This window comes from Watersipora subatra, chromosome 11 (genome assembly GCF_963576615.1).
Source record: "Watersipora subatra chromosome 11, tzWatSuba1.1, whole genome shotgun sequence".
NCBI classification, from domain to species: Eukaryota; Metazoa; Bryozoa; class Gymnolaemata; order Cheilostomatida; family Watersiporidae; genus Watersipora; species Watersipora subatra.
In genome coordinates, this window is record NC_088718.1 from 28,395,217 (window position 1) to 28,420,700 (window position 25,484).

General features: G+C 36.3%; 3 protein-coding genes, 1 long non-coding RNA gene and 2 other non-coding genes across 8 annotated transcripts in view; 3 read left to right on the forward strand and 3 right to left on the reverse strand.

Annotated features, from left to right (window-relative positions):
* Positions 1-1,701: 1,701 nt before the first annotated feature.
* LOC137407941 (titin-like) lies at positions 1,702-3,827 on the forward strand. Its single transcript, XM_068094327.1, has 3 exons — positions 1,702-1,723; positions 2,415-3,512; positions 3,679-3,827. Exons 1-3 carry the CDS (start codon positions 1,702-1,704, stop codon positions 3,825-3,827), a joined length of 1,269 nt encoding a protein of 422 aa, XP_067950428.1.
* Positions 3,828-9,134: 5,307 nt separating this feature from the next.
* On the reverse strand, positions 9,135-9,671 carry LOC137407942 (uncharacterized). Its single transcript, XM_068094328.1, has one exon. It carries the CDS (start codon positions 9,669-9,671, stop codon positions 9,135-9,137), a length of 537 nt encoding a protein of 178 aa, XP_067950429.1.
* A 272-nt stretch (positions 9,672-9,943) lies between these two features.
* Positions 9,944-10,627, reverse strand: LOC137407943 (uncharacterized). The gene has a single exon (XM_068094329.1). It carries the CDS (start codon positions 10,625-10,627, stop codon positions 9,944-9,946), a length of 684 nt encoding a protein of 227 aa, XP_067950430.1.
* A 2,464-nt stretch (positions 10,628-13,091) lies between these two features.
* Positions 13,092-25,484, reverse strand: part of LOC137408417 (uncharacterized) — a 32,739-nt gene continuing 20,346 nt past the window's right edge. For 2 of the 3 annotated variants that reach the window (XR_010980081.1, XR_010980082.1), the window contains 2 exons: positions 14,002-14,210; positions 13,092-13,508 (listed from right to left, as the gene is read on the reverse strand). This is a non-coding gene — a long non-coding RNA (uncharacterized lncRNA). Of the gene's footprint in view, positions 13,509-14,001; positions 14,211-15,727; positions 15,793-25,484 lie in introns of those variants that run through there. The other variant, XR_010980083.1, reaches the window with a different exon arrangement.
* On the forward strand, positions 16,054-16,172 carry LOC137409207 (5S ribosomal RNA). The gene has a single exon (XR_010980443.1). It is a non-coding gene; the product is annotated as a 5S ribosomal RNA (ribosomal RNA).
* Positions 21,321-21,427, forward strand: LOC137409228 (U6 spliceosomal RNA). Its single transcript, XR_010980463.1, has one exon. It is a non-coding gene; the product is annotated as a U6 spliceosomal RNA (small nuclear RNA).

The window sequence follows — 25,484 nt, forward strand, 5'->3', positions numbered from 1 at the left end:
AATATGCTTGTATACTTAGTAACCCTAATAGTTATTGCTTTTCTACTAGGTTCAATAAGTTTGAGTCTGCGAGGCGTGTAGTGACAGTTATATATATATTATAGTTATACAGATTATATATATTAGCCCTCGGGTAAAGCTAGGCTCTGGCTTAGACATTTCCGACGAGTGTTACAACTCTATTTTGACGGTTCACTATAAAAGGTCCTTTTTTCCTTGCTCCTTCCGATTTATTTTTTAAAAAGATGGCAGGCTTCAATTGTCACATTTGTATTGTTGTAGGGGTGTACTGCTGCGGCAATAGCGTCTGTTCTCGTTGCTACGAGGCTCTAGTTGCGGAGGCCATGTCGCATTGACGACACGACATTTACCGGCCTGAATGTCGGGCTGCTATTCCGATAGTGGTTGCGGAGGAGCATGGCCCCTCTTTGTTGGCTGTTCTATACTTAGTGCAACTCTCTGCTTTTCTAGAAGCAAAATATCCTATGTACATCCATTTTTAATTGTTTTGTGTTTCTATCAGTACTTCTTATATTAATTGATTAATTATATTAATTGGTTATCATCTGACTTTTATATCATTCCAGTCACTCAATTATGTCTTGTAGCTTGTGGCCTCTCATGTTTATGCCAGGAGACGTACCAATTTTCGCGATACCCACCCTTATCACGGTACAACCCTACATGCTCTGAGGGTATTCTGGAGTACCCTACAGGGTGCCATTGACTACTTGTTGGTGACTGACACCCTGCAGCCTCTGTTGGCCAGTCGAGCTGAATTGTTACCGATCATAGTCCGGCACAATGGGACTGGCCATTGTAAGTATTTCGTGTGTTATCCATTTTTCTTTATCTATTCTTTCATCATTTGTTGTGTTCTGTATTTGATTGGCATTCCAGTCGCTGTCATTCTCCTATTTCAGACCGACTACTTTCTGGTGTCAGTGGCCGTAGGTTACAGGCAGCCAATACGGATGATGGTATCGAAGACATCTATCAGCAACTTGTTGACAGTTTAGTCACAATTCGGGTGGGCAGCCACTGCCCAGCCAACTCGTTCATACTATTAGTTGTACAATACAATCGCCCCTATTGACTATCTTAATTGCTTTTTCCTGTAAAGGCAACTTTTGACTATGTTAAAAAATATATGTATTATGTTTATAATTATCATCCTACAATGTCTATTCTGTTGTGCATGGAGTAGCTACTTTAATAACTACACATTCCTCCTTGACATACCTGAGTGGTGACTATCCTCACTTTTTGTCATGTGTTTGTTTTGGCCTGAGTGAAACATAGAAGAGTTTAGACAATCGTGTAAACATCGTTTTATATAAAGCTTCACTTCTAATTGCGGAAGTAAAATTACTGCAATAGGTTAACTTCTATTGTTTAAGTGTACAGCCTGCCTGTTCGCGCTGGAGCTTCACATGATGGAACAAAGTTGATGAGAATTTATGTTGGTCCTGATCGCAAAAAGTAGGCTTGCAGCCTCAGTATAAGCAATACAATTTTATGATACATCACTACTTTGTCCTTTTCAACAGAGTTTCACTTTTTTTAGATTAATTACCAAGATTCACATCATATGGATTTTGAGCTAGACATATATGATTAGTCATTGTTGTACACAAATTGTATAGTAGTAGTAACTTTGGAAATCACTTCAATCATGAGTTTTATAATAAGACTGTTGCAATGATCCAGATGAAGGCCCAGGGTTAGTTATGGATCTGAGTTTGCTGTTAATGTAGATGATCACACATTAACTTTCAAAATTCAATTTTTATGGGCAGTGAAAAAAGGAAGGGAGTTTAATAATACATCATGCATGCACCACCAACCAAGAAATTTTTCTTCCAAAGGCTGGTTGTGCATCAGCGCGTTTTCAATTATCATTAATTTTAACTTAGAACTTGTGGGTTTTTGTGGGTTGGTTAGGTTTATCATCTTTGTGTAGTGTTATATTTTCAGCACATTTGTGTGAACTTTTCTAGGTAAGTCTATTGTTATGAAAATATGTAAGTATTACTTCTGTTATTGTTACTTAATATGTATATCTCTGATTTGATTTTTATTTCAGCTGCACTTTACTGATAACTGCTATTCAGAAGTGAGAGGGTAAAGATCTTGAAGAAAGAGGCAGTTCCTACAGTGTTTATTGTTGCACCTGCAAAATTGCAGCCAAAGAGAAGAGCACACTTTGATTAGACAAATTCATCAGGTAATTATAATAACATTGTTCCTACTTAGTTTAATTTGCTGTAGCATGATGAAGCTGTTGAATGACAAGATGAGAACGTTAGGCCTTTTGCAATATTGAAATATCCAAGTGGTAATTTTACCCTCTTTACTAGTTGAATTTATAGGTATAAGTTTTAAGTGGCCTTATTTATATGTTGTCATTACAGAACAAGTGTCTGTAGCTGTTGTCATTACAGAACAAGTGCCTGTAGCTGTTGTCATTACAGAACAAGTGCCTGCAGCTGTTGTCATTACAGAACAAGTGCCTGTAGCTGTTGTCATTACAGAACAAGTGCCTGCAGCTGTTTTCATTATAGAACAAGTGCCTGCAGCTGTTGTCATTACAGAACAAGTGCCTGTAGCTGTTGTCATTACAGAACAAGTGTCTGTAGCTGTTGTCATTACAGAACAAGTGCCTGTAGCTGTTGTCATTACAGAACAAGTGCCTGTAGCTGTTGTCATTACAGAACAAGTGCCTGCAGCTGTTGTCATTACAGAACAAGTGCTTGCAGCTGTTGTCATTACAGAACAAGTGCCTGTAGCTGTTGTCATTACAGAACAAGTGCCTGTAGCTGTTGTCATTACAGAACAAGTGCCTGCAGCTGTTGTCATTACAGAACAAGTGCTTGCAGCTGTTGTCATTACAGAACAAATGCCTGTAGCTGTTGTCATTACAGAACAAGTGCCTGCAGCTGTTGTCATTACAGAACAAGTGCCTGTAGCTGTTGTCATTACAGAACAAGTGCCTGCAGCTGTTTTCATTATAGAACAAGTGCCTGCAGCTGTTGTCATTACAGAACAAGTGCCTGTAGCTGTTGTCATTACAGAACAAGTGTCTGTAGCTGTTGTCATTACAGAACAAGTGCCTGTAGCTGTTGTCATTACAGAACAAGTGCTTGCAGCTGTTGTCATTACAGAACAAGTGCCTGTAGCTGTTGTCATTACAGAACAAGTGCCTGTAGCTGTTGTCATTACAGAACAAGTGCCTGCAGCTGTTGTCATTACAGAACAAGTGCTTGCAGCTGTTGTCATTACAGAACAAGTGCCTGTAGCTGTTGTCATTACAGAACAAGTGCCTGTAGCTGTTGTCATTACAGAACAAGTGCCTGTAGCTGTTGTCATTACAGAACAAGTGCCTGCAGCTGTTTTCATTATAGAACAAGTGCCTGTAGCTGTTGTCATTACAGAACAAGTGCTTGCAGCTGGTGATGAAAGTAGGAGTACATCTGTAACCCTGCATATCGACTATAGTTACATATCTATGAGTAAGTATTTTCTAGTAGTTAATTATTTATTATATTCACTAAATTTTGATGGCATTGTATCGACGATGTACATAGTTGGGATTAACATGTCATAGCCTCACGTAATGCTATGAGTGCGATAACATCAATAAGATATTTGTGGTCTATGTTATAAGTTGCTTTGTAGACGTCTCTTCTAGTACAACAGTGACAGCCACCTACAAGAGTCAATTACTTTCAGCAGTTCTCATGACACAACTACTAGCCATAGTTCTCATGACACAACTACTAGCCATAGTTCTCATGACAGCCTTAAAAGTGACTATGATTCAGTAAGTTTGTTAATCATATTATTAAATAGCTTGAGATTTAAATGATATTTTAAGGGATTTGAAATTTACAAACTCCAACAATGCTAGAATTCATCGTTTTTAATATAGAGAAGAGATGAGAGGAGTAGTATATAACATTGCATTGGCAATAATTAGTTAGAGAAAATGTTTGATTTCAACTTGTATCTGATTCAAGCAATCTAATTTTATTTAATAATTTACACCCAATGTTTTTCAGTGTACTATTTGTAGTTTTAAATTTGAGTGATATACAGTGGTATGTTGTATGTTGGTATGTTGTATTATTGCATTCGCCTTGCAAACCTTCAAATTATTTTTTTTCTGTGACATGCAGCTTCAGAGAGCATAAAAAAGACAACAGCAGCAGAATGACCAGCTACAAAGTAAAATAATGAAAACCTTTAATGCTGACCAGGTTCTAGAAAGGTAGTGTAAAGTATAGACATAGGTTGTTAAACTGTATTCGATTGCCTAGGCCCTTTGCATTATTCTTTTCTACTTTAATTACATGGCCAAACGATAGAGTGATTGTTGCTACTTGTAAAGTTGCACCAGGTATTACGACTGCTTTTTGTGATACCCTATAGCGGCTCTGAAAGAAGTGATAGGGCTAGTTAATTGCTGTTTAGATAGACACAATGTAATATATTTTGTGGCAAAAAATACAATCAATGCTTTATAGCTTACTGGTTTGATAATAAATCTTTATTACTTAAGAAATAAAAAACTTACTATTGATTGCAAAGTTGTGAAAACATTTTTCTGTTTGTACACTTTCTCACGTTTGAAAGTGAATTTATTTTTTAGTAAGTCAACAAAGGGCATTCCCTGGCCAGATAAAACTGTACAGAAGGCTATGCACTTAAAGTTTAAGTGTGGATCAGACTACGGGGCTCTACTGGACCAAGGTCTCCCTTTCCCCAGTGAAAGGACACTCAGTAGAAGACTAGTTACAATACAGTTTACTCCAGGCATACTGTCAGATGTTTTCAGCATGATGAAGATAAATATTAGCTTATTGTTTGTTTTATGTAACACATTCTGGAGTCTCAGAGATAATTTGGCAAAATATCGATTGCTATCATACCATATCATAACATATCATATCATGTTTAGCAGGAGCTCAGGATGATATTATTTTGATGAGTGAATAGCTTGATGGTACATAACCAAGCAAATGTTTGACAGGTAGATGCAATAGATGATGGAAACAGAACTTCTTGTCTCACGCTAGTTGAGATGAGCATTAAAACTGTTCTAGAGTATGAGAGGGCATCAGGGTCAATTGTTGGTTATGTCAATTTGCCTGATCATCCTCATATCCCAGCTACTAAGGCATTAGTTTTTATGCTCTCTGATTTACGTGAAAGATGGAAGTTATAATTCACTGAAGCTGCTTTTTTGTAATAAAACCAGTTTTATTTTGTATTGTTCCAGTTTTATAATAATTGCTTTTACAGCTATTTGTTCAAAATGTTTATAATTTATTGTATCTTTAGAATGTACTGTAATAGGAGCTAGAGAGAGCGTTGACAGTTTGGATGTTCATTTATTGCTTGTTAACTATATAATGATCTTGTTTACTAAAAGACATAATTCATCACACTTGACCTTGTGGTCACTGCTGTCAGACTGCTGGTGACATACTGGAGACATCAGTTGCTGACAATAATAACTATTGCTAGAATACAACAGTTTACTTCTTGCTTTCCTCTCTGCTTCAAACTTCATCTTTAGCAGTTTCTTCAGGGCACGAATGCTCCTCTATTTATAAGATGTTTTTATAGAGCTAACAGAGCAATCTTCACTGGTGTAAAAGTGAGGATAGAACCTGAGTCCTTGCAAATAACAGTTGATTGTCCCTCTAGACCATACATGACATGGTTGTCAATAGATTTCTGATTACAGCTTTGGAAGTTTTATGTAAGAAGAAAACAAAGTTTTGCAAAACAACTTTCATACTGTATTGTGACGAAATAAATTTATCATATTAAAATCTAAATATATTGTTTCATTAATTAATGGATGTAATGCATTTTTTATCTTTTGCCAGATAAGCTGATAAAATCGATTTGCTATGTTACAGATGATAGTATGAAGAAGCAGGTCTTCAACAATATTATATCAGTTACAAAGAGAGCACATGAAATTGGCCTACATGTAATCTCAGTCACTTTGGACATGGGTAGTGCTAATAGAGCAATGTGGAGGACATTCGGAGTAGTTATCACACAAACCAAAACAGCCGCTTCATGCGCCCATCCTGTAGTGAGTCAAAAGAAACTTTACTTTTAGCTGATGTTCCACACATTGTCAAGAAATTGAAGTCAGCTCTGGTTAAAAATGACATTATTTTTTACTGGTCAAGTTATTAGTTCCTAAACCCATCAATAAACTAGCCGAACTACATGAGAAAAGTGTTCTAAAGCTTCTTCCAAAGCTTTTAAGGAACTTTTGGTCACTTCTCACTTCGATAAGATGAAGGTCTCTAGCGCTAACCATGCCATTTCCAACAGCGTGGCTTGTGGGTTAACCTCACTGGCTGAGCAAGATATTATGCCTTCAGAGCTCATTCCTACAGCTAAGGCTACCTCTGCATTTGTGGCTATGTTTAACCAATGGTTTGAATTGATGGCAAGTAGAAATGCTGGAATGCTCAAAGTTCAACATCCTCAAGTATCTGGAGACCATTTCCATTTTTTAAAGAAGTCCAGAACAAAGTGAAGTTGATCACTATAGGAAATAGAAGACGGAAGCCTGTCTAAGCAGGTATACTGCTTTGACTTTTTGCGGAAGAAGTTGACACATGAGAGCTTTGAAACAGGAGCAGCCTGTAAGCACAACACGCTAGAACTTATCCTTGGGAAATTCCTACGACTTGAGCTTCACGTTTATTGTAAAAGAAGACTAAGTTAGCTGTAGGAAAATCTTACACACACACATGGATACGAAATCTATGGCTATGCTTGATCTGGTATGAAAAGCTCTGTAATTTCGGCATTTCAATATTGTACATTTGCTTTGTTCATGTCTATGTTTAAATATTGTAAATTCGCTATATTTACCTTAGTAATTAAAATGTTACATTTTTGTGTTCTGTATCTTTATGCATATTTTGTGTCTTTTTTTAGATGTGCGTCTTCATCTGTATCTGAAAACTGAGTTTTTGGTCTCACTACTAAATATGCAAAATATTTGTAAATTGGATATTGTACATTGCATATTTTTTGGAACATATTTTTTGTAACATGTACATTTTGTGTACTTGTATACTATATCATAAATTTGATAGATGTACCACCATCACTAAAAGTCTCACAGTCAATTAAGTAGAAGATGTTTTGTCCGATCACTGAAGCTAAGCAATGTCGAGCCTGATTAGTACTTGTATGGGTGACTGCCTGGGAATACCGGGTGCTGTAGACTTTTTCCGTCAGGATTATTCTAATTCACATTCCTGAAGCTTTTTTATATACTCACTCTCTTAATATCAACAAGTAATCATGCAGAACCTATGATATATCAGAAAATAAATTTGGTGACCGGTGTGTGCCAGATACGAGTGTGGCTCTCACTGGGTTCTTTCTTGTGAAAACGGGTACAAATGGATCTTCGAGTGGAAAAGGTTGCAGATCCCTGGTCTAAATGGAAAAGTCAACTGTTATCTGCAAAAACTCGGATTCGAGCCTCACTTTTACACCAGAGAAGATTGCTCTATTAGCTCTACAAAAACATCTTATAAATAGAGGAGCATTCGAATAAACAGACTGCTAAAGATGAAGTTTGAAGCAAAGAGGAAAGCAAGAAGTAAACTGTTGTATTCTAGCAATAGTTATTATTGTCAGCAACTGATATGTCTCCATTATGTCACTTGCAGTCTGACAGCAGTGACCACAACGTCAAGTGTGATGAATTATGTCTTTTAGTAAACAAGATCATTATATAGTTAACAAGCAATAAACGAACATCTACATTGTAAACTCTCTCTCTAGCTCCTATTAATTACCATACATTCTAAAGATGCAATAAATTATAAACATTTTGAACAAATAGCTGTAAAAACAAACATTATAAAGCTGGAACAATACAAAATAAAACTGGTTTTATTACAAAAGCAGCTTCAGCAAATTATAATCTGTAACGTCTCCCTTGGTTATTGAGTAGAAGGTAACAACTGATGCTTCAAGTGTAGTTTATTTATTACACTATAAACACCGTGAAACTACAATGTGTTATAAAATGATTAAAATATGGAAATCAGACATAAGTTGTGTAAAATAGTTTGATATAAAATGCAATAATATATGATCAAGTATGTTGAAAACAGGCTTATACATAAAATAATACATGTGTGTATGAACGTGGCAGAAATTGATTAATTCAAGTTTGCCTGAAAGAACGATATTGATGTAAAATAGTGATTGAGTAAAAACATACCTCTATCCTTTCTTTCCAAGAGAGAGTTAATTTATAACTGCATTGTATATATCAGTGAATGAAACAGTAGTAACGTTGTACAGGTCTGAAGTATAAATGAAGGTTTTCTGTTACTCCAAAGCAATTTATATCACTTGGAATGAGTGAATCAGATGTTTGTCAAAAATTAAAAAAGGCATCAATATTGTAATAATAATGAAACAAAGGCTGCAGGGATTTCATTTTGTTCCGTTGTTGAGTGAGGCAATTTGTTACTATGATGTATGTGTTGTATGAAAATGAGATGAATAGACAGTGTAGTTTGTGCACAATGCTATGAATAAGTTGGCAGCAATGTGACAACAAACAAGTTTACGAAACTGGTTATTTTTAGCAAATATAATCATGCTGCTCTATCAGCCTAATGATACACTCCCACTTAAAATTTTAGGATAAAGTTTTACAATTCATTTAGAAGATTTAACTAGAACTATAATTTTGCTTAATGGTCTAACGAGCTGGTGTGCCATAGCTTTAGGGTAATTGCGGGAGCCAATCATGAGTTGCAGGGATCTCACTATACCATCATGAGACCTGTTTAGTCCGATGATAAGTGCCATGGACCAATCATTGCAAAAACCTCTCTCTTCTATTACATGAAAAATGTCACCCACTGACACCTCTTGGGTTTTGTTAGGCCATTTCTGTCTTACTTGTAGGGTATGTAGATACTCAATGCGCCATCTGTACCAAAATTGGTTAGCTATTTCCTGAACTACCCGCCAGCGCTTGCGTGAGTAGACATCAACATCAGTAGAGCTAGCTGGAGGAGGCAATGTCAGCTGGGATTTCATTGTTATGAGTAGGTTAGGTGTTAATGAAAGTTGATCATAGAAACACTTCCTAGAGGTCTCCTATTTATAACAGCCATCACTTCATAGAACAGGGTTCTTAGTTGTGAGCTGCTTAATCTACCACCATGTTTCTGGCCCAGTCTTCTGAGAATGGTTCTGGCAGATCGTATGAGTCGTTCCCACACACCTCCCACATGACTTGAATGTGGTGGGTTAAAAATGAATTTTATGTGGGGGTGTGAAGAGCTCAATGAACCTTCTAGATTCTTTACTAAGTCGTTGAAGGCTCCAATGAAGTTTGTGCCTTGATCACAGCGTATAGTGGACACTGATCCATGAATGGAGATGAGATTGCAGAGAGCATTAATGAATGAATCAGAAGTCATGTTTTCCAGAAGTTCGATATGAACAGCTCTGGAAAATAGACAGGTGATCATGAGTTCATAAGCTTTTCTTTCCTTGCGGCCATCCTTGACAACAAATGGACCGAATCGATCAATACCCCAGTGGGTAAAAGGTGCGGCTTCTTCAACCCATTCAAATGGAAGAGTTTCCATCTGAGGAATTGTAGGTTTACCACGTATTTTTTTACACTTTACACAGTTTTGGATGGTTTTGAATACCTCAGATTTTGCATTTACTATCCATAGACCATGGGATCTGATGCAAGCTAGAGTGGGTTCTCGACCATGATGAGCCGAGAGTGTATACTGGTGACAAATCAGTGATGTAGTGGCATGAGCAAATTTAGGTATGATGATTGGTTGTTTTTCATTACAAGACAGTTCTGTGCATTGCTGAAGCCTCCCACCAATGCGCAGAAGCCTCTCTAATCTAAAAAGGAATCTAGCTTGATCAACCTGCTAGACTTTTTGAGAGAGTGATTGGCCTTGAGCAGGGCAATTTCTTCAAAGAAGTATTCAGATTGAATTTGTTTTAGGATGACCTGCTCTGCATCATGAAAACTGTGTGGCTGCTTCATATGTCTCTGAATTGTGACGATTGCTCTGATGACTCTTTTCCAATCAGAGAACACTTGTAGACGTTGGTCAAAAAAGAAAAGGTTTCGCTGTGCTGTAAATGTGGTTAATGATTGTTTTACTTCCTCATCATCAGGATTGATGTACACCTGAGGCTGTGGAGACAAAATCATGGGTTCAGTCCAGAGAAATTGAGGTTCGGTGAACCAATCAGATGAACTAAGTTCCTTAACACTGGCACCTCTGGAACTAAGATCTGCTGGGTTTTTGATGGTTGGAACATGTTTCCAGTTTTCAATATTTGACAGTCTTATGTAAAAGTGAGATGTGATGTTTGGAATATCTAATTCCTTGAGATATTTGTTGACAGCCCTAACAGCACCAGATGCCACTTGAAGTTCTAATCTAGGAACTGTCACCTGTTTCATTGGTGCAACCTTGGCCTTGCCTGAGAGAAGTGCTGCATGCACTTTCCTGGTTGAACTGACCAGTCGTAGGTATTGTGCAGTAACCATGTCCAGCAGTGCTGGCATCGGTGAATGTGTGCAACTGGGCAGATTCAGTGGAGCCAAAGTCATGAGGGGTGATGCAACGAGGTATGGTGATTTGATTGACGTTGGTTAAATCAGATTTCCAAGCAGGCCATTGTTGAGAAGTGATTGCTTGAGTGGAGTGTCCCATTCAGAATTATTGCGACAGGACTCCTGAAGAATGATTCTTTCTGGAAGTGTGAAGGAAGCTATCAGCCCCAAAGGGTCAAACACAGAGGCCACTGTAGACAAGACACCTCTTCATGTGTCTAGCTTGGTTGAAGAATCATGATGGAATGTGAACTGATCTTGCTCGGTGTCCCATATCACACAAAGAGATCGTTCTTGCGGTAGTGGATCGGAGGTGAGATCTAGGCTAGCTAGTGTGCTAGCACACTCACTCCTTGGTAGTTTTGACATAACTGCTCTACTGTTAGAAGCTATTTTGTGTAGTCTCAGCTTTCCAGTTTTACAGAGTAACCTGGTTTGTTTGATGAGAGAGATGGCTTCTGCCTCACTGGGTACACTTGTGAGACCATCATGGACATACATGCAGAAGTTTCGATGAATGAAGTGATGAGATGATGAATGATTGGGTGCTAATGCATTGTATTGATCAGCTAGGAACCTGAGACCATATGTGGCACATGCCGGTGAAGACCTAGAACCGAACAGATGACCAGTCATCCTGTAAGTTACTAGCCTCCAACCTTCATCCTATCATATGAATCGGAGGTAGTCCTGGTGCTCTGGTGTCACCTTAAATTGGTAGAACATTTGTTCAATGTCTCTCATGAAGGCTACAGGGTGCTTGCAAAATTGTAGAAGTATACCCTGGAGGCCATTTATATGTTCAGGACCTTGAAGTAGAAAATTGTTGAGCCTAACTCTTCCTACCTTGGCGCACAGTCAAAGACAACACAGATACGATCAGGTTTTCGAGGATGAAATACACCAAAATGAGGAATGTACCAGAAGTCACTGGACTCATGAGGTGCTCCAACTGCTTCACCCTTTGAAATAATGTCAGTCATGAATTGGTGATATTGTGTCTTATAGTTGGAATCCTTCTTGAATTTCTTTTCAGGAAGATGAAATCGATGAAGTGCTGCAGACTTTGTGTCAATATGTGGTGGTTTAGTCTAGAATGGTAGAGGCTTAGTAACTCTTTTATTTTTCATGGTAGTTTTTGTTTTCATGATGTCTAAGAACTGTCTGTCTTGATAGACTTGGTGTGTCATCGTGTAAGTCAGAAAAGTCTGCATTGTACATATTGATGAGCTTGGAAAGCTCTTTATTTGATTTTGTTAAACACTGATAAGTCACAAGCTCTCTGCCTTTTGACATTGGTTGATTTACTAATGTGGCATATGTTGCACCTTTTGCGTTCAGTTTGCCCATGACCTTCTAACCAAAAGTAGTTTTGATTGCAAATAGTTCATCTTTGTTATTTGTAGTCAGAATTTGTTGAGGCCGATATGCCTCCATGAAAATGTTGCCAATGAGTAATCCTACAGGTATGTCATGATAGTTGTCAGATAACTCATCTGCTACACACAGTAAATGGGGCCACATTTGCAGCTTGTTTTTGGTTAGAATTTGCTTGCTGTCGATAGGTAGTGTATGGTGTGAGTAGCAAGAGGGTAGTGAGTGTTGTTCTGTGCCTCTGTAGGCTCGAACATTCAAACCAGTTACAAGATTACTTTCAAGCTCTAATTTGTTAGAGGTTGTAGTTGTAAGGTCAATTTTAGTTTTTATTGTATCAGCATTCAGTTTTGCTATTGTTTCATGAGTTATATATGTCGTATCAGACATGGAATCAATCATCGCATAAACCAAACATTCTATTTTAGGGCTTTGCTGAGTAGAAACTCAAACATATATTACCCATAACACGTTTTCGACAGCAAGGTTGCGCTGGTTTGTATTGCCTGTGTAAGTTTGTTTACTACCATCTAGTCATTGATCACCGGGCTTGTTTTGAGGGTTTTGTGATTCAGGTTTGTTGCCTTGAGGTTTTGTATCTGGCTTTTCAGATTTTGTTTGGGATGGGTTGTTGGGAGAATTTGTGTTTGACTGATTTTTGCTTGATTGAGAATTAGGTGCTGTCCTCATCTTATGGAGGGCAGTTGGATGTTTTTCCTGGCATCGGTTGCAGGTGGCAAGATTTTTACAGTCTGTGGATCTATGATCACGGATTAAGCAATCGTAGCAAAATTGTTTGCCTCTGATGAATTTGCTGTATGATTAAACTGTATTGTAACTAGTCTTCTACTGAGTGTCCTTTTACCAGGGAAAGAAAGACCTTGGTCCAGTAGAGCCCTGCAGCCTGATCCTCACCTAAACTTTAAGTGCATTGCCTTCTGTATAATTTTATCTGACCAGGGCATGCCCTTTGTTGACTTCCTAAAAATAAATTCACTTTCAAACAAGAGAAAGTGTACAAACAGAAAAATGTTTTCACAACTTTGCAATCGATAGTAAGTTTTTTATTTCCTAAGTAATAAAGATTAATTACCAAACCAGTAAGCTATAAAGCATTGATTGTAATTTTTGCCACAAAATATATTACATTGCATTTATTCAAACAGCAATTAGCTAGCCCGGTCATTTCTTTCAGAGCCACTATAGGGAATCACAAAAAGCAGTCGTAATGCCTGGTGCAACCTTACAACTAGCAAACATCACTCTATTGTTTGGCCATGTAATTAAAGTAGATAAGAATAATGCAAAGGGTCTAGGCAATCGAATACAGTTTAACAACCCATGTCTATACTTTACACTACCTTTCTAGAGCCTCTGACTGGGCAGCATTAAAGATTCTCATTATTTTACTTTGTAGCTGGCCATTCTGCTGCTGTTGTCTTTTGTATGCTCTCTGAAGCTGCATGTCACAGAAAAAAAAAATAATTTGAAAGTTTTAAGTCAAATGCAATAAACAAAGTTTTGTTTATACAATATACCACTGTATATCACTCAAATTTAAAACTCTACAAATATTACACTGAAAAACATTGGGTGTAAGTTATTTAGTAAAATTAGAATGCTTGAATCAGATACAAGTTGAAATCAAACATTTTTTGGAACTCATTATTGCCAATGCAATGTTATATACTACTCCTCTTATTTCTTCTCTATATTAAAGACGATAAATTCTAGCATTTTTGGAGTTAGTAAATTTCAAATCCCTTAAAACATCATTTAAATCTCAAGCTATTTAATAATATGATTAACAAACTTACTGAATCATAGTCAATAAGAGAATGAGAGTAATAAAACAGGCAGAGGACAGTGACTGGAATGACAATCAGATACAAAACACACAAAAATGATGAAGGAATAGATAAAGAAAAATGGATAACACACGAAATACTTACAATAGCCAGTCCCATTGTGCCGGACTATGATCGGTAACAATTCAGTTCACGAGCCAACAGAGGCTGCACGGTGTCATTCACCAACAAGTAATCAATGGCACCCTGTAGGGTACTCCAACATACCCTCAGAGCATGTAGGGTTGTACCATGATAGGGGTGGGTATCGCGAAATTTGGTACGTCTCCTGGCATAATCATAAGAGGCCAAAGCTACAAGACATAATTCAGCGACTAGAATGATATGAAACAGATATGATAAGTTGATAACCAATTAATATAATTAATCAATTAATATAAGAAGTACTGATAGAAACACATAACAATTAAAAATAGATATAAATAGGATATTTTACTTCTAGAAAAGCAGATATGCACTAAGTATAGAACAGCCAACAAAGAGGGGCCATTTTCCTCCGCAATCACTAGCAGCCCGACATTCAGGCCGGTAAATGTCGTGTCGTCAATGCGACATGGCCTCCGCAACTAAAGCCTCGTGGCAATGAGAACAGACGCTATTGCCGCAACAGTACACACCCCTACAACAATCCAATTGTGACAATAGAAGTCTGCCATCTTTTTAAAAACTAAATAACAAGGAGCAAGGAAAAAAGGACCTTTTATAGTGATCCGTCAAAATAGAGTTGCAACACTCGTCGGAAATGTCAAAGCCAGGGCCTAGCTTTACCCGAGGGCTAATATATATAATCCAGAGGAGCTTGCAAAAAACAGCCTGCAGAGGAGCAACTCATCAAGAAGGAAACACCCAGCAGGTACAATTTACCCAAAAAGGTGGAAAACCAGGAAACCATAAAGCCCTGAGAGAAGAGTTTATTCAGCCCCTGCCAACAGAAGGAGCTGTCACAACACCCCTCGCAGACTCAAACTTATTGAACCTAGAAAGGCAATAACTAATAGGGCTACTAAGTATACAAGCGTACTGTTATTTTGCTAGGGCTTGTGAGTATTGACAGGATAATTGTCATATTTGATTTTCTGAAAAAAATAGAGCTTTCAGACACTTGAAAACAAATCACTGGCATATTCTTGTTGATTATTAGATAATTACCTACAGACAGTAATAGGCCTTGCTATCTCAATACTACTTGTGAACTTTGATACTTGGGCTCATTATTGCAACAGCGTGTTACTGTCAAAACAAATTTCAATGAGAAACTATAGTAGTGCCCATCTCCATTGATTGAGTTGTTGTTTCAATTTTGCTCTATAGCAACAGTCTGATTTTTGTAGGGCAGAAGTGCCCCTTTGTCAGCGGTAAAAATCGGTCTTGGGAGAAATTGAACTAAAGGTCCAGGCGCTAACCATTACACATAGAACCATAGAACCATTGAAGTATTTCATTCAAAGGAAACACACATAAAGAAATACATTTCTATACTAATATTATAATCGCTGCAAAAATTATATAATTATAACTTATATGATTATTAAATCCAACATAATTATTATAACAAAACATTTCCCTTTGGCAATATGATAATGAATGATTTAATTTATTTATTACAAACTGACACATATAGGCCTAATTAATTTAATCTAATCCTCTCACAGTTACAGAAACTTGTTCTGCACAAAAACACTAACCCTAGATAACCTTTTTTGTGGCTGCTTACGGTTGACACATTAATTTGTAGTCTTACTGTGATTGTACCAACACCATAATGAATTACAAACACCAACAAATAAAAGGCTAAATAATCTTTACTTACACTCAGAATTGTTTGATTTAGAAAAGCTTTCAGAGCAATTATCCTCAGTCTGGTCGAGGATGTTTGTAATGTTGTTTGTAATGATGTTTGTCGAGGAGTCCAAATGTAACCGTATTTGTGTTTTGTCCTCCTCCATTATTATTGCTTAGCTTCAGTGATCGAACGAGAACTGGTATTTTCAACGTACTATACGCCCTCGATGCTTCAACAGATGATAATGAAAAACACAGAAATATCAAAGTGAATGCCCATTGGACAATCTCGTCACGGTTGGTGAACATTATAACAACACTGCTTTAATAGAGTGTGTTGAGTGTCTCACGAGTGTCTACGGCCATATCACGTTGAGAACACCAGTTCTCGTCCGATTACTGAAGCTAAGCAACGTTGAGCCCGGTTAATACTTGGATGGGTGACCGCCTGGGAATACCGGGTGCTGTAGGCTTTTTCCATCAGGATTATTCTAATTTACCTACTTGAAGCTTTTTTCACGTATTCAATCTTTTGGTATCAACAAGTATCATTCCCAAATCAATATTCCAGCTGAAACTGGATAATATTACTTCTATAATTTAAAGCTATCCAGCTACCTCTGATCTCTTCATCTTCACTAGCTACACACTATTGTTAATTATGCCAAGGTGATGTTCACAGCTTACGAGCATCTGTGAGTGTGTTGAATTTACATTTTGATACCAAGTTGATTGCTGAGCATGAAATGCGGAAGGCACTTGTAAACATGTATAATTTAAAACAATCGACTTTGAATTACATCTCAGAGATAAGCAGGTTACTTTGAGGTTTTTTTGAAGAGTACCTAATTTCGGTTTGTTTTTATCCTGACTGGCGTAATAGCTCAGAAATAAGTCAGCACTAAGATTTCCTTCCTTACATCAAATATTTTCGGAATTTGGATGCAGGCGTTATGGATTAGCCTAAACGCTACCGCAACTAATCAAATAAAAAGGGTCTCCGCCTTTTGTTGTAAAAGCACATTCTCGTTAAAAGGAACCTGAGTAATTGTCTTCCCTTGTGTTGAAATAAAACTGTACTCAGGGATGCTTGAAAATGGAAAAAACCAAATCTTTTCACAGAGTTTCAAAATCAATTACAAACCAGAATGCGGAGCGTAGACAAACCGTAATGTGAAATCTACGATATAACAGAAAATAAATTCAGTGATGAGTGTGTGCCAGCACATAGCTAAGGTTTGTTTCAATTCATGTTAGGTAACAGATGGTGGACAGGCCCTCAACGTTCTCAGTACTGAGGCAAGGGTCATAAGACAAGAGAACAATCTAAAATGTTGTTGTATATTTGTTAGATCACAAGAAGATGGATGCAGCAAGAAACTTTAGTTTTTCTTAATCAATTCTGATCTGTACGAAAACATCTCTAGCAAATAGCCCACCTTACACAATACGAGTGATTCTTTTGTCTCTAGCAAATAGCCCACCTTACACAATACGAGTGATTCTTTTGAGGCTCCAATAGTCATACAAGTTGGCTAGATCTTAATTTATGTGTTGGGCGTGATTTAACCTGCTCATCATAGTCAATGAGTGAGCAATCTGTTATTGGTATGATTAACAACTCTTTCAAAGTATGAGAGGGCAAGCAACTCCTAATTTACATATAGGATCATTCTTTCGTAAGAAGTTGTAGCTACTCGCACAGCAGCTTAATGTAAGTGTACTTGTTTTGAGACTGTTAAACTATTTGTAGAACATCATATTGTGTGGTTCAACGTAAACACCTTTTTGACACACCAGTCTGCGTAAGTAGGAGCTTTCTATGTAGGACTGTTTTTCACCAAACTTATGCATCTTGAGCGAACATCTGTTTATCATAAGAGCAGCCAACCAAATCAATTTTAACATTTACTTCAAAAAAGAACAACAATGTACAGTAAAAGTTGTTACGTACAGTGAACGCCAGTCAAGAAGTTTTACTTGTGTACATATACTCCGTATATCATAAATACGATGAATAAGCCTTTGAGTAGCACCCAGTAATCACTTGTCTTTATATGTATATTAGATAGCTGACAAATTAAGTATCATTTCCATATACAGTCAAATCTTGACATATGGCTTAATGTGTTCTTGGACTGAGCCAGTAAGTCAATTTCTTATATAAAATCATTAAGTACAAATTAATTTGTTCTCATACTGTGAAAACCAACCTAGACAAGATATTACTATAGAAAAATGTGTTTTTGATTGTTTTAATCAGACCAATTAGATTAATAGTACCGAAATTACAGATTCAGCTGTTATAATCTGTAATAAAATGTAACGTCATTATGTACACGACTGTATGAAGTTTGTACCTTTGAAGCAGACGTGGATAACAGCTGTCTGAGAGAAACTTGAAAGCAAAATGTTCGATACACTAAACTTTTGTGACTTTCCGTAAAAAAGATTTTGAATTTAACTTCTATAACTCGAGCTTACTAAACCCACACTTGAAGCAAAGTTTTAATCTTTTACAATACTCACTTTAATTTTACCGTCGTATTTTTCTAGTATCGTTACCGGGTAAGCGGTTTTCGCCTGGCGTTCACTGTAATCTTTAGCCATTCTTCTTCCTGGTTCATGCGACGCTGTTTTTAAAAGTGGCATCTTTGGTACTTTACCATATAATGTATTAGCCATCGAGAACCAGCTCATATGCACATATCTCAAACATTAATTGTATCGCAAGAAAGAAACCTGCTAGAAAGTCAGCTCGTATCGCAAGTTTTTTTATAGGTAGGAGCTATGACTGTAAATATTCTAGCCAAAACTGAATAAAATAAATTATATTAATTAAAGCTATCCAGCTACGTAAGATTTTTTCATAGCTACTAGCTATACACTATTGTTACTGTATATACTCAGGTGTAAGTCGAGTTTCTAAAAGGTAAAATTTTTATGGTCGATTTATCCATAAATAACGTTTATGGACGTGATGCAGCAAAATCAAATACAGTGCACCCTCAAAATACGATTAACCTGTAATACGATTCTTTCTTCTAACGAAGTGGAGCATAATGATTTTCCGACCTCGTTATATGAATCATCTTTCGCCATACGAATTCAACAAAACTTTCTCATGAGTTCAAAACTGGATCTTGGTATACTTATTAGGTAAACGGATAAGGTGTAAGTTGAGTATCTGGTAAAATTAAGGTAAGGTAAACTTCTTGGTGTCGACTTATACATGAGTAATACTTATAATGATGCAATCTTTTGTTTGCGAATGCCTATCAACATATACATGAGATCAACATATACATGAGTATATACGATAATAAGTTTGATAAAAACTCCACAATGTTCACAGTTAATATTTGCTGACTTTTACACAACAGCAATATAAAGTTACTCATATTGACACACGGCAGCGGGTAATACACTTCTTTATTAATGAAGGATAAAGTAGAGTGACAACACACCAATAATAATGTTAGTGATATGAGTTGTTTTCATCATGAATATTATGACATCCTAAACCAAGGTCTCCCAAAAGCTTAGGAAACAGGAAATGATGCAGTAAAAGCGCTTTTCACTGTAAATATTCAGCTACATAGTTGTAATGATTAGACTCTGTGTTAGCGATGAATTTGAGTGAATTTGAAAACTTTCCTACCGTACGTGAGCGCCTTATTTATTATTAGTATTACTAATAAATAATACATATACACAAGTGAAAAATGAAACTAATTATTTTTAATCATTATCACGCTTTTTTCACATAGATATTGTTGTCAACAATTCCTAGTAATCATCCAGCATGCCCTGTGCTAGTGTAAACATATCAGAATTCATATCATCTTTCACCCTGAAATTTTATTAACTTTCTTAGTCTCACCCTCCAAGCCTCATTTGGAACGAATGATAGCACTTCTGGCACATTTCCACCAATGATTTAATTCTCTCTGCCAATTGGTTCCACGCCTTTAATTTTAGTCTTGAGTTTTGAAAGCACTGGCTAGCTTTATCGTATATAGCCGGATATTCTCGAATTATTGAGAGTAGTTCAGATATATTAATTACTGCCCCGCTTTCCTTTCCATTTTCTACGCTTTGCTTCTCCATTTCCACTGCTGCGTATTCCGCCACGCTGATTTTGTGTAACCAATAACAGCCCATCGTTTGCATTGTGGGATAGGTTGAAAAGGTCGAGCGGTGTATTGTGGGATACATCATCGCACGCACCAGTCGCGAGGATCCATTCTGTTGAATCCTTGCGATCAGCGTACGCACGTCACGCGATCGTCGTACGTTGATGTTTCCACATTACAGCTGGCCTACGCACGACGTCGTGCGCCTTGTTGCGCGCCTTGCGCTGTCATATGGAAACCAGGCTTAAGTAAGAGCTTTTAATACATGGCTGTTTTTTATCAAACTCGTGAATCTTGAGTGAGCATCCCTTTAATATGAGGGCAGCCAATTCAATTAATTTTATTATTTATTTCAAAAAAATAGAGACAAGTGTAACTAAGGTTTTTATGTACAGTAAAATCTAGCCATAAGAAGTCTTACTCGTGTACATATTACTAGACACAACTCTATATATTGTATATCAACAGGATATGCCTACCTGGCTAGCAACGATATTACTAAGATGTTCCCTAACGTTATGCGTAAAATAACTTTCCAAGCGAATGTTTTCATAATGTTCTACAAACGCTATTTGGTGGAAATTGAGTTTACTGTCCTGTGCTGGAGTATTAGAACATCCAAATGCAGAGCAAAAATTTCTACTCCTTTTGCCCTGCAAAACAATCAGTAAATGATTACATTCTTATGAGACCATCATAAAGTAAAAATATTTCTGGTTGAGTTTACCTACACTCCCTAAATTTAGCACAGCCATCACCATACTCATTTACTAGCTTATTTCCACTTGCCATGGTGATATAAAACTTCATAAAATGGGCAACACTTCATTTACTACGCACTTGGCACCTCCTTGTGTGAAACAACTTTTCACACTGTAGTGCCTGCAATGAACCTTAAAAAACATTTTGGAAAAACCATTATCTGTATGCATATCTCAAAACAATCCACAAGATTCCTTGTTCTATATATCTAGATACCTCTCACAACCACGCTTGAAAACAATTAGAGCAAAATTACTTTTGAGTCTTCTCCGGTGCTGGTATTTGCTCCCCTCTCTATGGCTTCCAACTTAGAATTATGGCCTGGACTAGGTAAAGTGAACAAAGCAATGACGTTGCCTCACAAAGAATGTGACTATTTAAGTAGGACACAATGCTGAGCTGTGATGCATTAGATTGCCCAGTCTAGTATAATTAATAGGTCTATTGAGCATACAGTAACCGCTAATCACAAATGTTTAACATTAAGCGCACTTTTACGTAAATGGATAAAATGTCAAATGTTTGTAGCAATTTAAAATATAACTAAAAGTATAACATTCAGAAATGTGGTAATATGATAACTAAGTTTAAAATTATTATTTCTTTCGAATATGCTAAAGTGTCAAAAAAGAACCAAGTAAATATTAAGTTATTTATAATTGACACTCAACGCTTTATGTTTTAGCTTTGCGCTATATGTACATCGCTATACTTACAATCAGTGTACTCTCTTAGGAGGTACATATACTAAAATTGGAACGATACAGAGAAGATTAGCATGGCCCCTGCGCAAGGATGACACGCAAATTCGTGAAGCGTTCCATATTTTTAAAATGTTTTCTTATGACAATTAGTATTTTAGTTTGCAAGTTTCATACGCAATATTAACAGTATACCTACTTTAATACTTTCGGCGTGTAACTTGAAAATTGAAATAGAAATAACTTTAAACTGAATGAAACAACTTGAATATAATAGTTAAATTGCCTTGAGGTAGTTTTGAAAGCAATTTACACCATCTCTATTAAGCTTCATAATGACAATGTATTTAGTAATGTTTCAACATCTTTCTGCTTGACCAATATGATATGAGCCAATTATTTTAATAATAGTTTGGTGTCCAGGGGCAGATCTAGGAATAAAAGCGTGTGGTGCAAAATTTGTGTAATATATCTAGGGTGAGAGGGGGTGCGTGGGCCACCCCCTTGCCAGGCACCGCGCCAGCAGAACCATTTGAAATTTAGGCATCTTAGAATGAAGGAGAGGTGTGTTTGAGTCCAAAAAAGTGTAATCATTTGTTTGCAGCAAACAACAAGTTTAGAGGTAAAAACTGACATTAGATATGATTAATTGAATTGGTGTTTTATAATGTTTATTATACTATGTATATCAAGATTACATGTAAAAAAGAAGTTAACAAACAATTGTGCAATAAAATAAAATCAACACAAAATCAATCACAAAACCTCAAAAGCCATTTGGTTTGGCTTTGAAATAAACCAACATTTCTGCAAACAACCATAAAAAATGTTTTGTAGTGTTAGCTACACAACAATGCTCTTATAAAACAGACATAGTAGGGCATACTTTTTGGAATTGTTGTTTTGTTGTTAAAAGAAATGATCCCAAGTTTGTTTTTGGCGTTTCTTCTGAGACATTTTGCTTTTAAAATTGCTTGTAGCACTTTTTTCGAAAAAGTTGTGGCTCAATTGGGGATGTTTATTGGGACCACCCTCGTTTGTTTATAAGCTAAACAACTTCCGGTCAAGGTTATTAAAACTTGATTGTTATAACGAGCCCTGCTAGGCCGTTATTGTTCATTTCCTCCCAAAGCAAGTTCTCAGTGAAAAGAAAAGTAATTCACTCAATTCTTGATGGATTTTAAATCTTTTTTTGTTGTTGCCATATTTAGGGTGGTGCGTTTGCACCATATGCACCCCAGTAGATCCACCCCTGGTGTTTCATGAGTCCTCAATGACTTCCTTACAAAAGTGAAGCGACTGTAAGAGGTTTAGTTACTTCCCTAAATAAGTGCTCATCTAAATTGGAATAACAAACAGAAATGTCTAAAGTTGAATAGATGCATTTAATTCTTTGTATGAAAAAGGTAGAACTTACACAGCAATGAATAATTCTAAGTAAATTTGTTTTCAACAGTTGTAGCAGAACTCTTAAACACAAGACATATTCATGTCAACAATTACTCTTCCTATACTCTAGGTTTAAGTTCTACATATCAACAACAGCTGCTAGTTTTTTCATAGATCACTGAAGTTACCTCAGAAACAGCAAATAATATTATATTTACTACTTGAGAATTTGTAAGAAAAATGTTTCAGCCACTTGTGGCCTCATTTTGTACAATAAGATTATTTACAAATAGAATTGAGAGCATTGCGTTCGGTACACTAAAATTTTGTTGCCCATTGTAAAAAGAATTAATTTAACTTCTATAAATCGAGCTTACTAAACCCACACTTAAAGCAAAGTTCTAATCTTTTACAAAACTTATTTTAATTTTTTTGTCACATTATTTTATTATCTGGTTTTAGTTGGAAGGTTTTTGATTCGCGATCATTGTAACTTTCAGCTAAATATTTAATAGCTTTTTTCAAACTGATTCAAGGAGAAAGACTGAGTGATACCGTTCTGAAAAGCGGTCTTTCACATACTTGACCATACAGTGTAGTAGCCATCAAGAACCAGCTCGTATCTCAAAGATTGCTCGAATCGCAAAAAATAAACTTGCTAAAAAGTCAGCTCGTATCTCGAGTTTCTCGCATGTTGAGGGACTCCTATGGGGAGGTATAACTGTAAATATTCTAGCTGAAGCTGGATAATATGAACTCTATTACTTAAGGCTAGCCAGCTACTTCTGATCTCTTCATCTTCATAGCTACTAGCTATACACTATTGTTACTGTATATACCCATGTGTAAGTCGAGTTTCTAGTAAAGGATTCTAAGAGAAAATTGTTTGGGTTGACTTATACATAGTAATATATATAATGATGCAACTTTTTTGTTTTCAATAAACCTATAAACTCATACATGAGATCGACATATACTTGCACATATACATATATATGGTAATGAAGTTTGATAAAAACTCCACAATATTCATAGTTAATATTTGCTGACTTTTACACAACAGCAATATAAAATTACTCATATTGACACACATCAGCAGGTAATAGACTTCTTTATTAATGAAGAATAAAGTATAGTGACAACACACCAATAATAATACTAGGGATATGAGTTGTTTTCATGATGAATATTATGACACCATAAACCAAGGTCTCCCGAAAACCTTAGGACACAGGAAATGATGCGGTAAAAGTGTGTTTCACTGTAAATAGTCAGCTACATATATTGAAAAGACTATATTGAAATAGACTATATGGAAAAGACTTTGTGATAGCGATGAGTTTGAGTGGTTCCTTGCACAAGTTTGCACAAGTGCAGATAACTTCAATTATATAAAGAGTAATTCTTGAACGAAGAGAATAGGAGTTGCCTACCCTTTAACTATTTTCACAAATGCATAGATTTTGTCATTAACACATCTCCTTCCAACATATCTTTATTTTAGCAACCTAAACAGTACATGGTTTAAGTAGTTTTGATAGACATCTGAATCAATTCATGTAGTTTACAATGACACGAGTGCTGTTATACAGTAAAATCTCAATCTCCAAAACTTGTCTACATATGTTGAAATTACAATCAATAATTAACTATCTAGGTCAATCAAACTTTTACTATCAAGGTCAATGAAGCTTTTGATTTCAATTCATGAGAATTAAGTACCATAAAACTATAACTTTTGAAAGATATATTGCAGATGCTTTTGAACCAACAGCGCTCGATACCAGAGGCAGCCAAACTTTAGTTTGGGGACCAAACGCCACTTACCTATTTGGAGTAGCCCACTTGCTTTTGCTAATTTTTGAGCATGAAAGAGTTTGTGAAACCCAATTGATTTGTTCTGCATAAGCTATGTGCTGTACAATTATTGTAAGCATCCAAAAATTCTGCATCTCACAACATAACGTTTTGATCAAATCTGCAATTATACATGTATATATAGACTTTATAAATACTGGACTCTCCATTGCATCAGCATGTATTGTCTCACATCACCTCCTCATGCATGACTCGTTTGACAATGTACTTATATATGTAATTACCTTCGAGACTGAGGTATGTATAACAAATTTTGAATTTAATGTAAATAAATTTAGCTTACTAAACACACACTTAAAGCTTTAAGTTTTAGTCTGTATTTTTAATTATCCTACTGGACTAAAACTTTTCATCACTAACATTTTAGCTCGCAGGTTAAAGGTCGACTTGCAACAAAATTCACATTACAGTTATTTGATATCAAAAGATTCACCATGTTTTACACTGTGGTGTTGCAGGTGCCAAATAATATTTGGCACATTCTCACATATTATGTGAGAATGTGATTACAAGCTCTTAAAAGCTCAAAAATGAACAGTTACCGCAGCCACACAAAACCGCCGTAGTTTGGATTCTCTTTCCAAAATGGCTCAAATGTGACGCAATTGGAAAAAATGGTTTCTATTTACACTTTCATGCAACCTCATTCATTGAAATATTTTCACAAATATACTTCACACATTCAATAAAACCATGTCTATTGTTCTTACGCATCTGTTTTATTGTCATTGTAAATGCTGTCACTTTTAGCAGTGATATCTTTTAACCTGCCGTAAAAATTCATTTAATTTTTTAGCCTTGCCTCGAAGGAGTACATATCATTGTCGGATAATCATGACGAGCCTGTTGGTCACCTGTGATAATCGAAAAGTGCTGCAAAAATTATTTGCAAAGTATTGGGTCACATGATCAGATTACG

Excerpts from the sequence above, each read along its gene's own strand:
- LOC137407941 (XM_068094327.1), top strand. The coding sequence starts at position 1,702 with ATGATCCAGATGAAGGCCCAGG. Across the intron at positions 1,724-2,414 it reads GATCCAGATGAAGGCCCAGG|AACAAGTGTCTGTAGCTGTT; the intron begins GTTAGTTATGGA and ends TTGTCATTACAG. Across the intron at positions 3,513-3,678 it reads CTATAGTTACATATCTATGA|ACGTCTCTTCTAGTACAACA; the intron begins GTAAGTATTTTC and ends GTTGCTTTGTAG.
- LOC137407942 (XM_068094328.1), bottom strand. The coding sequence starts at position 9,671 with ATGGAAACTCTTCCATTTGAATGGGTTGAAGAAGCCGCACCTTTTACC.
- LOC137407943 (XM_068094329.1), bottom strand. The coding sequence starts at position 10,627 with ATGCCAGCACTGCTGGACATGGTTACTGCACAATACCTACGACTGGTC.